The sequence below is a fragment of the Hyla sarda genome, chromosome 2, assembly GCF_029499605.1.
Source record: "Hyla sarda isolate aHylSar1 chromosome 2, aHylSar1.hap1, whole genome shotgun sequence".
Taxonomy (NCBI): Eukaryota; Metazoa; Chordata; class Amphibia; order Anura; family Hylidae; genus Hyla; species Hyla sarda.
Window position 1 is genome coordinate 2,956,373 of NC_079190.1, and position 14,807 is coordinate 2,971,179.

The 14,807-nt window shown below is 44.4% G+C and overlaps 1 protein-coding gene across 1 annotated transcript in view; it reads right to left on the reverse strand.

Annotated features, from left to right (window-relative positions):
• Positions 1-1,490: 1,490 nt before the first annotated feature.
• Positions 1,491-14,807, reverse strand: part of LOC130355400 (uncharacterized) — a 61,669-nt gene continuing 48,352 nt past the window's right edge. Inside the window, exon 10 of the mRNA XM_056555479.1 lies at positions 1,491-1,764. Within this exon, the coding sequence (XP_056411454.1) occupies positions 1,664-1,764 (101 nt within the window). The 3' untranslated portion in view covers positions 1,491-1,663. The remainder of the gene's footprint in view (positions 1,765-14,807) is intronic.

Below are 14,807 nucleotides of genomic sequence, written 5' to 3' on the forward strand. Positions count from 1 at the left end.
ACAGTCTCTAGTTAGTGGTAAAGTCTCTAGATAGCAGGGAAGTCTCTAGATAGTATTGAAGTCTCCAGATAGCAGTGGAGTCTGTAGATAGCAGTGAACTCGCTAGATAGCAGTGAAGTCTCTAGATAGCGGTAAAGTCTGTCGATAGCAGTAAAGTATCTAGATAGCAGTAAAGTCTATCGATAACAGAGGAAGTCTCTAGATAGCAGTAAAGTCTGTAGATAGCAGTATGTCTCTAGATAGCATTGAAGTCTCTAGATAGCGGTGAAGTCTCTAGGTAGCGGTGAAGTCTCTAGATAGCGGTAACGTCTCTAGATAGCAGTATGTATCTAGATAGCATTGAAGTCTTTAGATAGCAGTGAAGTCTCTAGATAGTGGTAAAGCCTCTAGATAGTGATAAAGTCTCTAGATGGCAGTGAAATCTCTAGATAGGCTGGACGCACTTTTCTCTACCAAAGAGGGATAACTTTTGTAAAGATACTTGAGAAGACTTGTACTCATGGTTAGAGGTATTACGATTCCCTATCATAGTATGTAAGATATAGATGATCGTGACATGTCACATGACACTCCAATTAAAAGCCCACAAAGAGTTAAGTGCTGGCAGAAGAGTTTTTGCTCAGCTGTTTCTTCTTCTGACAATTTTTACTCTCAGAGCAGGAACAGGATAGATGAGATGAATGCTCTCTTGGGGTGGACAGAAGACAGTCTTAGGTTAAACCTCCAGAATGATCACCGTGACCGACCCAAAGCTGACTCAGGAGAACTTTAGCATCTGAAATTGGATGAAGACTATTTGGTAAAGCCAGGACTTGGTTATCTGCTCAACAGCAGACTTTAGCTGGAAACTGGAATAGACTGTACCAGGCCTAATCCTCCTCCTGCTCCTGTGTACAAGCAGGAAACAGACAAGCATGTCTGCACACTACTTTACTAGAGCCGGGCTAACTGGGGGGTTCCATCCCTCTGGGGAGAGAGGGTTGGACTTGGGAGACTCTTCCCTCAGACACTTCTAGCGGTTTCTGTATAGAAACAAGTCTAAGAGTGGGTCAGTTCCAAGCAGCCTTACATGTGTAATCCACCAGTGGTAGCAGTAAACAGCAGAATGTCAACCCTTGGACTTCCTTAATACTACAGTGTATGCAGAGGAAGCCATGTTATGTACAGATTGGCAAATTCTACAGATTACAGAGAGGCCCTCGGACACACGTCAGAAGCTAGGAAGTGGTACCGGGACACTGCAAACTCCCCCTCTTAAAGTAAGCTGCCATATTAGAATATGTTGAAGGGTGGTACCTAGATAAACAAGAATACAGAAAGTGCATATACATGTGCAGGGTGAAGGACCAGATATATGTGTGAAACCATGTTGAGATAAAGGGTTGGTCCCTACTCACTTGTCCTGTATGGCATAGATATTAGAATACGGAGGAAGGAAGAGGATAAAGAGAAATCAGCAGATATGTATGTGTATATATATATATATATATATATATATATATATATATATATATATATATATAATATGTAGTCATCCTGTTCCTGCCCATAAGGACTGGACAGCACTGGGAAGCGTGGAGTTATGGCCGGGGTACTGCTTTATGCCTGGGGGAGTTATAATCCTCTTGTACTGTTATAGTCAGCGCTTCACAATGTGACGTCATCATGGAGTTGAAGGATTCCTCATCCAGTATTTGTAGATCAGAATGGAAGCTCCAGTGACAATGAATGTGAGCAAACTTAAGATAAGGCCGTGGATGGTGTCTGTGGAGAGAAGAGAGGACGTCATTTTGTGGTGACCTCAGTTCAGCCCCATAATCATAAGGTCACAGGATAAGCCCCGCCCCCAGCACCACATTCAGCGTCCTGGTATCAGTAAGGTCTGTTATTAGATGACATGTAACAATATCGCACCTCCCCCTGGTAAGTTTACTAAAGTGTAGTGCAGTATAGAATAGTGTAAATACGTATAGAATAGTGTAAATAAGTGTAGCATAGTGTAGTGTACAATAGTATAGAATGGTATAGTGTAGTATAATGTTTAGTATAGTGTAGTATATAATATAGCGTAGTCTAGAATAGTGTAGAGACGTATAGAATAGTGTAGTGTAGAATAGTATAGGGTAGTATAATGTTTAGTATAGTGTAGTATAATGTTTAGTATAGTGTAGTATAATGTTTAGTATAGTGTAGTATAATGTTTAGTATAGGGTAGTATAATGTTTAGTATAGGGTAGTATAATGTTTAGTATAGTGTAGTATATAATATAGCGTAGTCTAGAATAGTGTAGAGACGTATAGAATAGTGTAGTGTAGAATAGTATAGGGTAGTATAATGTTTAGTATAGTGTAGTATAATGTTTAGTATAGTGTAGTATAATGTTTAGTATAGGGTAGTATAATGTTTAGTATAGTGTAGTATAATGTTTAGTATAGTGTAGTATAATGTTTAGTATAGTGTAGTATATAATATAGCGTAGTCTAGAATAGTGTAGAGACGTATAGAATAGTGTAGTGTAGAATAGTATAGGGTAGTATAATGTTTAGTATAGTGTAGTATAATGTTTAGTATAGTGTAGTATAATGTTTAGTATAGGGTAGTATAATGTTTAGTATAGTGTAGTATATAATATAGCGTAGTCTAGAATAGTGTAGAGACGTATAGAATAGTGTAGTGTAGAATAGTATAGGGTAGTATAATGTTTAGTATAGGGTAGTATAATGTTTAGTATAGTGTAGTATAATGTTTAGTATAGTGTAGTATAATGTTTAGTATAGGGTAGTATAATGTTTAGTATAGGGTAGTATAATGTTTAGTATAGTGTAGTATAATGTTTAGTATAGGGTAGTATAATGTTTAGTATAGGGTAGTATAATGTTTAGTATAGGGTAGTATAATGTTTAGTATAGTGTAGTATAATGTTTAGTATAGTGTAGTATAATGTTTAGTATAGTGTAGTATAATGTTTAGTATAGTGTAGTATAATGTTTAGTATAGGGTAGTATATAATAATATAGCGTAGTCTAGAATAGTGTAGAGACCTATAGAATAGTGTAGTGTAGAATAGTATAGGGTAGTATAATGTTTAGTATAGGGTAGTATATAATAATATAGCATAGTCTGGAATAGTGTAGAGACGTATAGAATAGTGTAGTGTAGAATAGTATAGGGTAGTATAATGTTTAGTATAGGGTAGTATAATGTTTAGTATAGTGTAGTATAATGTTTAGTATAGTTTAGTATAATGTTTAGTATAGGGTAGTATAATGTTTAGTATAGGGTAGTATAATGTTTAGTATAGGGTAGTATAATGTTTCGCATAGGGTAGTATAATGTTTAGTATAGGGTAGTAGTGTAGGGTCTGTATTAGTTTAGGGGGCATGGTCTGGGGTCTGTATTAGATTAGGGGTCTGTATTAGTTTAGGTGTCTGGTGTAGGGTCTGTGTTAGTTTAAGGGGTCTGGTGTAGGGTCTGTATTAGTGTGGGGGTCTGGTATGGGGTCTGTATTAGTTTAGGGGGTATGTTCTGGGGTCTGTATTAGTTTAGGGGGTATGTTCTGGGGTCTGTATTAGTTTAGGGGGTATGTTCTGGGGTCAGTATTAGATTAGGGGTCTGGTCTGGAGTCTGTATTAGTTTAGGTGTCTGGTCTGGAGTCTGTATTAGTTTAGGTGTCTGATCTAGAGTCTGCATAAGTTTAAGGTGTCTGTATTAGTTTAGGGGTTAAGTCTATAGTTTGTATTAGTTAAGGGGTCTGGTCTGTGGTCTGTATTAGTTTAGGGGTCTGGTAGGGGGTCTGTATTAGCTTAAGGGTCTGTATCAGTTTAGGGTATGTGTTCTGTAGCCTGTATTAGTTTTAGTGTGTTTTAGTTTAGGGGTCTGGTCTGGATTCTGTATTAGTTTAGGGGGTCTGTATTAGTTTAGGGGGTCTGGTCTGGGGGTCTGTATTAGTTAAGGGGGTTTGATGTGAGGTCTGTATTAAGTTAGGGGTCTAGTCTGGGGTCTGTTAGTTTAGGGGTCTGGTGTGGGGTCTGTATTAGTTAAGGGGGTTTGATGTGAGGTCTGTATTAGTTTAGGGAGTCTGGTCTGGGGTCTGTTAGTTTAGGGGTTTGGGGTCTGTATTAGTTAAGGGGGTTTGATGTGAGGTCTGTATTAAGTTAGGGGTCTGGTCTGGGATGTCACCCAGCTAATGGAGTGTTAATACATACATAAGTAATGATTAGAGATGAGCAACCCAAATTTGTTATGAATTTTATGAAAAATTCGATTTGCAACGAATGCGAATATCGCCGCGATTTGATCGCGCAAATCGCTTCATTAAACTCCATTTTACAGCGTTCCAGGCTATTGTAGAGCTAAGATGGCGGATCCACATGTAAGTACATGGGGCAGGGGATTATGGGAGGGCTGGAATGAAGGTAGGCGGGCTGACCCTGAACCACAGAAGTGCCAGGACGTGCACAGAGGAGTGGCAGAGGCCTAAATACTTCAGGCAGAGTTTGCAGCAGACTTGGGGCGAGTGGCAGCAGGAGTCGCAGCGAGAGGCCTGATCTCCCGGTATCAGCCAGCGGTCGTGTCTCCACCAGCAACCCATCTGCCGTCGTCGATTGGTTAACACGCTCATCCACATCATCACAAGTGACATCTGACACCCCCAGTCAACAGTCGGTGGATTCCTCAGACACAACCCTCAGTTGGCATGGCCCGGGAGCAGTCCCTGTCCTCCCATTGCCTTTGTCCTATGCTGTTCCCTCTCCTAAAGAAGTATCTTATACTGTGGGTTCAGCTCCACTATTTACTGAGGACGATCTAATAGAGGACAGTCAGCAGCTACTGGACAGCCAAGAAGGGGAGGAGACATGCGCCGCTTTCTCCGCTAGGCGGACAATTAGTGATGCGGAGAGTGACGTGGGAGGCGGTGTTGCAAGTGTTCAGGGTCCTGAAGCAGACACTGTTGGGGAACCTGAGGAGGACATCAGTGACGTGCACACAACTGTTGATGATGATGAAGCCGATCGCAATTGGGAGCCGGGTGCAGAAGGGGCTTCATCATCATCAGGAGAAGAGGGTTGCAGTTTGCCCTTGAGACAGCGAGGCGGTAGAACGGTTAGCAGTCAGCGTGGTGGCAGTAGAGGAAATTCAGGAGCCAAACGTGCCTGGGGGAGACAACCTGCTTCGCGGCAGCCTTTCCGGGAGGTATTGGAACAGGGTGGACTGCGGGTGGGAAAATCAGCTACTCGGCTGTGTGGAAGTTTTTCATAAGGCATCCGGAGGAGGTTAACACAGCCACATGCTTTGCCACCATAAAGCGGCCTGGGAGAACCGTGGCACCGATGTAGTGGTCCAGCCTGCTGCATCACCCAGTGGCCATCCGCTCCCTCCTTCATCCAGCCAAGGCTCCACCACCTCAGCCACAGGGAGCTGTGTGTAAAACCCTCCTTCTGTTGCTCCTGCTCCTCCTACTTTTAGTCAGTCATTCCGCCAACAATCTATCGGCGAAGCCATGTCCAAGAGACAACAGTATGCGCCCACTCATCCAACGGCGCAGAAGTTGAATGTGCTCCTGTCCAAGTTGCTGGTGTTGCAGTCCCTCCCTTTTCAAGTGGTGGACTCTGCACCTTTCAGAGAATTGATGGCTTGTACCGAGCAGAGGTGGAGAGTCCCAAGCCGTCATTTCTTTGCGAAGAAGGCAGTACCAGCCCTGCATAAGTTTGTACAAGAGAAGGTGGGCCAGTCCTTGAGCCTGTTAGTGTTCAAAAGTGCACGGCAGCGCCGACGTGTGGAGCTGTATCTATGGGCAGGGACAATACTTGTCTTTTACGGCTCACTGGGTAAATGTTGTTCCTGCACAACACAACAGCAACTTGGACAGGTCACACCGCTTCCTCCTCCACGCTCTCGCTCCCAGGCAGTTGGTCCTGTTACAGTGTGCGACGCTGCCTCCTCATCCTCCACCGTGTCTTCGGCCTCCACTGCACGTCCAAATCTCGATGGCCCTTCAGCGTACCATGTGTGTAGGGCACGGTGGTGTCAAGCTGTTCTTCACATGGTTTGCCTTGGCGAATGGAGTCACACAGGGGAGGAACTGCTAAAGTTAATTCGTAAAGAAATCCGAGTATGGCTTACTCCACGAAATCTGGAATTGGGAACCATGGTGACCGACAATGGGAAGAACATCGTGTCTGCGCTGCGACAAGGAAGTGTGAAACATGCGCCCTGCATGGCACACGTGTTGAATCTGGTTGTCAAGCACTTCCTCAAGTCTTCACCCCATTTGCAAAACATCCTGAAAATGGCAAGGAAACTGTGCATGCACTTCAGCCACTCGTACACCGCCAAGCACACCTTCCTTGAGCTGCAGCATCAGAACGGTATCCCACAACATAGTCTTTTTTGTGCCGTTGCCACACATGGAATTCCACCCTCCATATGTTGGACAGACTATATGAACAAAGAAAAGCCATCACCGATTTCTTGATGATCCAAGCAGATAGTACTCCCCTGTGTAACTTCAATGTGAACAAGTGGCAGCTCATACGTGACACCTGCCGTTTGCTACATTTCCTACAACAAATGATTGAAACCATGTCTGGTCACGGCAATGGAGACCTTGCGCCTACATGAGCCCTGTGGGGGCTAAACTGGAGGAGGAGGATGATGAGGGGCAGAGCGGAGCACAGTTTAGTTTGGATGAGATGGCCGTGTTTCTAGTCATCGGACAGGAGAGGAGGAGCAGCCAGAGGAGCTGGAGGGTTATGAAGAAGGCGAGACAGAGGACCCCGACACACCGTGGCAGTATGCAGTGGAGATGGCAGGTAGTCCCTCCGAGTCACTGGCGCAAATGGCACGATGCATGCTCAGTTGCTAATCGGCCACATGGTCCATCCACTCGCAGGTCTGACTCGGGGGGCCCTCTGCGCTCACCTTCCACTGCCATGGCTGCTGGGGAGGGGAGGGGTGGCAGGAGCAGTACCAGCTCAATCAGCAGCAGCCTGAGTCTACAGTGGCTGATGAGTAGCTTTCTTCACCCGCATAGTGAAGGAACTCATCAGCAGCAGGTAGACATGGAGCAGGACCTGAACCAGCAGGTGGTGGCATACCTTGACATGACCATGCCAACAACCACTGAAGATCCGCTGGACTTCTGGGCAGCCAAACTTGATTTATGGCCGCAACTAGCAGAGTTTGACCTGGAAAAGCTGTCCTGCCCAGCCAGTAGTGTGCCATCAGAGCGGGTGTTAAGTGCGGCCGGGGCCATAGTCACCCCAAGGCAAACTCGTCTGTCCACTAAAAATGTGGAGACACTGACGTTTGTCAAGATGAATCAGGGATGGATCAGCCAGGATTTCCAGCCACCAATGCCAGATGCCTCAGAGTAGATTGACCATGGTGCCACACCAACACTTCACAATTATGGTTGGTTAAGAAACCCTCTTGGGTTATCAATTAGGGTTATGAAACCCTCTTTTGTACTGCCATTGCCTGCTCCTGGCTCATCCTGTGTCTTTCAGGAACTACTTGCCTCATTGATGCTTCTGGCCTTGGGCCTTTAATTTTTGGATGTTTAGCAGTAGCTAAATACATGCTTAATGCAAATGTCAACATTGATCTTTAAATGTAAAGGGTTATGAAACCCTCTTGGGTACTGCAAATGCCTGCTCCTGACTCATCCTGTGTCTTTCAGGAACTACTTGACTCCCTGATGCCTCAGGCCTTGGGCCTTTCATTTTTGGATGATTAGCAGTAGCTGAATACATGCTTAATGCAAATTTCAACATTGATCTTTAAATGTAAGGGGTTATGAAACCCTCTTGGGTACTGTGAATGCCTGCTCCTGACTCATCCTGTGTCTTTCAGGAACTACTTGCCTCACTGACACTTCTGGCCTTGGGCCTTTAATTATTGGAAGTTTAGCAGTAGCTAATTCATGCTTAACCCCTTAAGGACGCAGGACGTAAATGTACGTCCTGGTGAGGTGGTACTTAACGCACCAGGACGTACATTTACGTCCTGTGCATAACCGCGGGCATCGGAGCGATGCCCGTGTCATGCGCGGCTGATCCCGGCTGCTGATCGCAGCCAGGGACCCGCGGGCAATGGCCGACGCCCGCGATCTCGCGGGCGTCCGCCATTAACCCCTCAGGTGCCGGGATCAATACAGATCCCGGCATCTGCGGCAGTGCGCGATTTGAATAAATGATCGGATCGGCCGCAGCGCTGCTGCGGGGATCCGATCATTCATAACGCCGCATGGAGGTCCCCTCTCCGTCCAGCTCCCGGCGTCTCCTGCTCTGGTCTGTGATCGAGCAGACCAGAGCAGAAGATGACCGATAATACTGATCTGTTCTATGTCCTATACATGGAACAGATCAGTATTAGCAATCATGGTATTGCTATGAATAGTCCCCTATGGGATCCCCTCCCCCAATCCCCTCCCCCAATAAAAAAGTAAAACGTCCGTTTTTTCTATTTTACCCCCAAAAAGCGTAACATTTTTTTTTATAGACATATTTGGTATTGCCGCGTGCGTAATTGTCCGAACTATTAAAATAAAATGTTAATGATCCCGTACGGTGAACGGCGTGAACGAAAAAAAAAAAAGTCAAATATTCCTACTTTTTTCTTACATTTTATTAAAAAAAATTATAAAAAATTAATTAAAAGTTTTTTATATGCAAATGTGGTATAAAAAAAAGTACAGATCATGGCGCAAAAAATGAGCCCCCATACCGCCGCTTATACGGAAAAATAAAAAAGTTAGAGGTCAACAAAATAAAGGGATTATAAACGTACTAATTTGGTTAAAAAGTTTGTGATTTTTTTTAAGCGCAACAATAATAGAAAAGTATGTAATAATGGGTATCATTTTAATCGTATTGACCCTCAGAATAAAGAACACGTAATTTTTACCATAAATTGTACGGCGTGAAAACGAAACCTTCCAAAATTAGCAAAATTGCGTTTTTTGTTTTAATTTCCCCACAAAAATAGTGTTTTTTGGTTGCGCCATACATTTTATGATATAATGAGCTGTCATTACAAAGGACAACTGGTCGCGCAAAAAACAAGCCCTCATACTAGTCTGTGGATGAAAATATAAAATAGTTATGATTTTTAGAAGGCGAGGAGGAAAAAATGAAAACGTAAAAATTAAATTGTCTGAGTCCTTAAGGCCAAAATGGGCTGAGTCCTTAAGGGGTTAATGCAAATTTCAACAATGATCTTTAAATTCTCGGCGCTCTGCCAGGGCCTTCTCCTACCCCGCCGGGGCGATCCGAGGATCTCACTAAACCATCCAATCGGTAGTAGAGGCATGCGGTGTGTACAAAGGGCAGGGACTTAATGAACCCGAGTTTTTGACCCGCACTTAGTTGTGATTCTTCTTTCCTGGCAAATAATTGCAATCCCTGATCCCTATCACGAACGGGGTTCAGCGGGTTAGCCGCACCTGTCGGTGAAAGATAGACACACGCTGGTCCGTTCAGTGTAGCGCAGTGTAGGGAATAACACACCTGTTATTGCTCGATCACGCGATTGATCGTGCAATGTAAGGGGTTATTAATGCCTCTTTGGTACTGCTGATGCCTACTCCTGACTGCTCCTGTGTCTTTCAGGAACTCCTTGACTTCATGATGCTTCTGGGCTTGGGCCTTTAATTTTAGGTTTCTTGAAATACATACATACATGCTTAATTTAAATTTCAACATTTATGGTGTAATGTATGGGGTTATTAAACACTCTTGGGTAGTGTTTTTTTCAAATTTTCTGATAATTATCACTGTAATAAACGCTTGTTGCGTGTGATTTTTTAAGTAAAAATTTCCCAAAAAATACGGAGAGGGATGAACTCTGCTTCTTTATTTCATAAAAAATTATTTTATAGAAGAATGTCTTTTGGTGGTCCACCGTCCTGCATTATAGAGTCTTCTGGACTCTTGGATATGCGCTTGTTCTTAAACAAAGGTACAAAAAAACAAAAATGGCCGGTCAGGGCTATGGAGACGTTGCGCCTACATCTTACGGCCACATGAGGCCTGTATGTGCTTGTGAGATTAGGTCCTTTTTACCCACATGGCGGGGTCTGGGACACAAATTTTGATTTAAATTTCAAATAATAAAATCGCACATTTCAATGGTCTCCTCATGCTGCAGCCAACTCCAGGCTGCGTCATTCTGGTAATATATACAGAGCACTCACTGTCCTAAATTTTCGTTAACATTTTTCATAAAAATTTTTGTCTTTTTTATTAGGGATTGTGAAGCTTTGGTGCGAACTCATGCATCAGCCAACTCCAGGCTGTGTCATTCAGGCAATATATGGTTTACAGATGGCGCTGCTGGGCCTGGGTCTGGGAATTTCAAATTTTCTCATAGGTAGCACCCGCTATCCAAAAGTCTTCTTCATAAATTTCTACAATTGTTGTGTTTTTTGGGGGGATTGTGAAGCCCTAGTGTGTACTCGTGCATCAGCCAACTCCAGGCTATGTCATTCAGGCAATATATAGGTAGCACCCGCTGTCCTAAATATTCTTAAAATTTGTTTAAAAATGGTTGTTTTTTCTTTGGGATTCTGAACCCCTCTTGTGTACTCATGCTGCTTCCTGCTACACTCTGTCAGCCCGTTGGTTCTGTGACAGTGTGCTACTCCGCCTCCACATCCTCCACTGTGTCTTAAGCCTCCAAGGCTCGGACAAGTCTCAGTGGCCCTTCAGCATACCATGTGTACAGGGTATGGCGGTGTCACGCTGTTCTTCACATGGTTTGCCTTGGCGAGAAGTCTTGGAAACAATGGCCGGTCAGGGCAATGGAGACGTTGCACCTACAACTCACGGCCACATGAGCCCTGTGGGGGCTTGTTGGATTTGGTCCTTCGTACCCACACGCTGGGGTGCGGGACACTCAAAGGTTGTTTCAAATTTCAAATAAAAAAAATGATGGCGCTGCTGGGCCTGGATCTGGGAATTTAAAATTTTCTCATAGGTAGCACCCGCAATCCAAAATCTTTTTCAAAAATTGTGTTTTTTTGGAGGAATTGTGAAGCCCTGCTGTGTACTCGTGAATCAGCCAACTCGAGGCTGTGTCCTTCAGGCAATATATGGTTTACTGATGTTGCTGTGGGGGCTTGTTGGATTTGGTCCTTCGTACCCACACGATGGGCTCCGGGACACTCAAAGTTTGTTTTAATTCTCAAATAAAAAAATGATGGCGCTGCTGGGCCTGGGTCTGGGAATTTCAAATTTTCTCATAGGTAGCACCCACTATCCAAAATCTTTTTCAAAAATTTCAAAAATAGTGTGTTTTTTTTTTGGGGGGGGGGGGATTGTGAAGCCCTGGTGTATACTCGTGCATGAGCCAACTCTAGGCTGTGTCATTCAGGCAATATATGGGTTACTGATGCCGCTGTGGGGCCTGGGTCTGGGAATTTAAAATTTTATCTTAGGTAGCACCCGCTATCCAAAATCTTCGGTTGAAATTTCTTAATTCATCTTTTAATCTTAGGGATTGTGAAGGCCTAGTGCCTACTCATGCTGCTGGCAACTCCGGGCTGTGCCATTCATCCACTATATGGTCTCCTCATGCTGCCAACACCTCCACGCTGTGTCATTCAGCCACTATATGGTCTCCTCATGCTTCAGCCTCATCCACGCTGTGCCATTCAGCCACTATATGGTCTCCTCATGCTGCCAACACATCCACGTTGTGTCATTCAGCCACTATACAGTCTCCTGACACTGATGCCACCTCCAGGCTCTGTCATTGTGCTGCTGTGCGGCCGTGATTCTAAGAGCGATGCCGGTAATCTGCATGCTATTCTGAATAACAGTATTATTTCACTACCCCAGCACACTCCATATGCGTTTTAGGACACAGCAAAGTGTTCTATACCCCTATAGAGGCTGTATGTAGGCTAGAAATAGCTTTTTTTAATATAGATTTGCCGCAAAAATTTTTGGATCGAAGCAAACTTTTTCGGAAAATTCGGCAAATCGTCCGAATCGAATTTATGCCAGCGGGGTACAGTATATATAGCATTGCTTTATACTGTACAGGAGCGGGACACTCGTCACTTTTATGACAGGAGTCCCTACTCTGTACGGGGCTAAGCTGTGCTATACAGCCATGGGTGCATCCAGGGCTAGTTGAGAGATATACATGGAAAAACTGCCCAGCCAGGAAAGAGTAAACTAGCGATAAATTCTTTTGAGGCCATACAGTAACCAGTAATCTACAGATATATTGCTGCTTACTGTCTCCTGTTTCTTTGGTAAGCGCTCTGCGGAGATGGAGTTAAGCCGTCGCTACTCAACTCCTGTGGGGCCAAACAGTATAGGGTTATTTATAGAGAGAGCTGATTACTGTATACTGTGGGTGGAGCCATCTGTTACTGCTTCTCCTTCCTGACTGTCCATCTACTCCTGTAGCCCCGCCTCTAGGGATCACCTGATGGCCCCTGGGGATGAGACCACAGATGAAGATGGGCAGTCAGGAGTGAGGAGGGTGAGTATGAGGTTCTGACTTTTTTGTAAAAATAAAAATAAATAAAAATAAGGGATGTTAAAAACATATGTGAACACTTTGTTAAAAAGCAAGCCTGTCCTCACTTTGTACTACATTTCTTTTGTGTTTTTCTGCTACCAGTATGTGGCAGGCTATGTTGATGGCCAATGGTTTTAATTTAAATTTTTTTGTAAAAAAAAATGATTAATGAGGAGTGTGGGGGGTGTTTTAGTGCAAATATCTTTTTCCTAGTTTGTGTATTTCCATGATCACCATACAGATAGACGGCCTCTATTACTAAGCTGGGCTTAGTGTTAGCCCATAATAGGGCTCTCGTTAACTCCCCATTATTACCCAGGTACTCATAGCCAACAAGGGTACCACGTAAAAAAAAAAAAATGATTGGGTGGTAGCAATAAATAACCCTTGTCCTCCTGGTAATACCAGGCTGCTACTGTTTGTTTTCTACTTGTCAGGTTATGAAAAATATGGGAGAAAAACTTTTTTTTGTCATATATAAATAACAAAAATGGGGTCCCCCAATATTTTATTAAAGGGGTTCTCCGGTGCTTACACATCTTATCCCCTATCCAAAGGATAGGGGATAAGATGCCTGATCGCGGGAGTCCCGCAGCTGAGGACGCCCGTGATCATGCACGCGGCACCCCGTTTGTAATCAGTCCCCAGAGCGTGACAGCTATCACGCCCCCTTCCCGTAGGCTTGCATTGAGGGGCGGAGCATGACGTCACATGGGGGAGGAGGCGTGACGTCACACGCCGCCGACCCTGTAGTCGCCCATAATCAGACCCGGAGCGAACACGCTCTGGGGACTGATTACAAACGGGGTGCTGCGTGCATGATCACGGGCGTCCCCAGCTGCGGGACTCCCGCGATCAGGCATCTTATCCCCTATCCTTTGGATAGGGGATAAGATGTGTAAGCACCGGAGAACCCCTTTAACCTGATGGGTACAAACCAAGCAGTAGCAGTCTGGTGTTGCTAGAAGGGCAAGGGTTATTTATATGGGCCCTGCTCAGCCTAAATAACGCCATCAACTAGTCGGCATGTATAAAGAAGAGACACCTTACCATACCGGCACGTATAAAGAGGAGATACCTTACCATACCGGCATGTATAAAGAGGAGACACCTTACCATACCGGCATGTATAAAGAGGAGACACCTTACCATACCGGCATGTATAAAGAGGAGACACCTCACCATACCGGCATGTATAAAGAGGAGATACCTTACCATACCGGCATGTATAAAGAGGAGACACCTTACCATACCGGCATGTATAAAGAAGAGACACCTTACCATACCGGCACGTATAAAGAGGAGATACCTTACCATACCGGCATGTATAAAGAGGAGACACCTTACCATACCGGCATGTATAAAGAGGAGACACCTCACCATACCGGCATGTTTAAAGAGGAGCACACCTTACCATACCGGCATGTATAAAGAGGAGACACCTCACCATACCGGCATGTATAAAGAGGAGCACACCTTATCATACCGGCATGTATAAAGAGGAGACACCTTACCATACCGGCATGTATAAAGAGGAGCACACCTTACCATACCGGCATGTATAAAGAGGAGACACCTTACCATACCGGCATGTATAAAGAGGAGACACCTTACCATACCGGCATGTATAAAGAGGAGCACACCTCACCATACCGGGATGTATAAAGAGGAGCACACCCTACCATACCGGCATGTATAAAGAGGAGCACACCTTACCATACCGGCATGTATAAAGAGGAGACACCTTATCATACCGGCATGTATAAAGAGGAGACACCTTACCATACCGGCATGTATAAAGAGGAGCACACCTTACCATACCGGGATGTATAAAGAGGAGACACCTTACCATACCGGCATGTATAAAGAGGCGACACCTTACCATACCAGCTTGTATAAAAAGGAGCACACCTTACCATACCGTCATGTATAAAGAGGAGACACCTTACCATACCGGCATGTATAAAGAGGCGACACCTTACCATACCAGCTTGTATAAAAAGGAGCACACCTTACCATACCGGCATGTATAAAGAGGAGACACCTTACCATACCGGCATGTATAAAGAGGAGACACCTTACCATACCGGCATGTATAAAGAGGAGCACACGTTACCATACCGGCATGTATAAAGAGGAGACACCTTACCATACCGGGATGTATAAAGAGGAGACACCTTATCATACCGGCATGTATAAAGAGGAGACACCTTACCATACCGGCATGTATAAAGAGGAGACACCTTACCATACCGGCATGTATAAAGAGGAA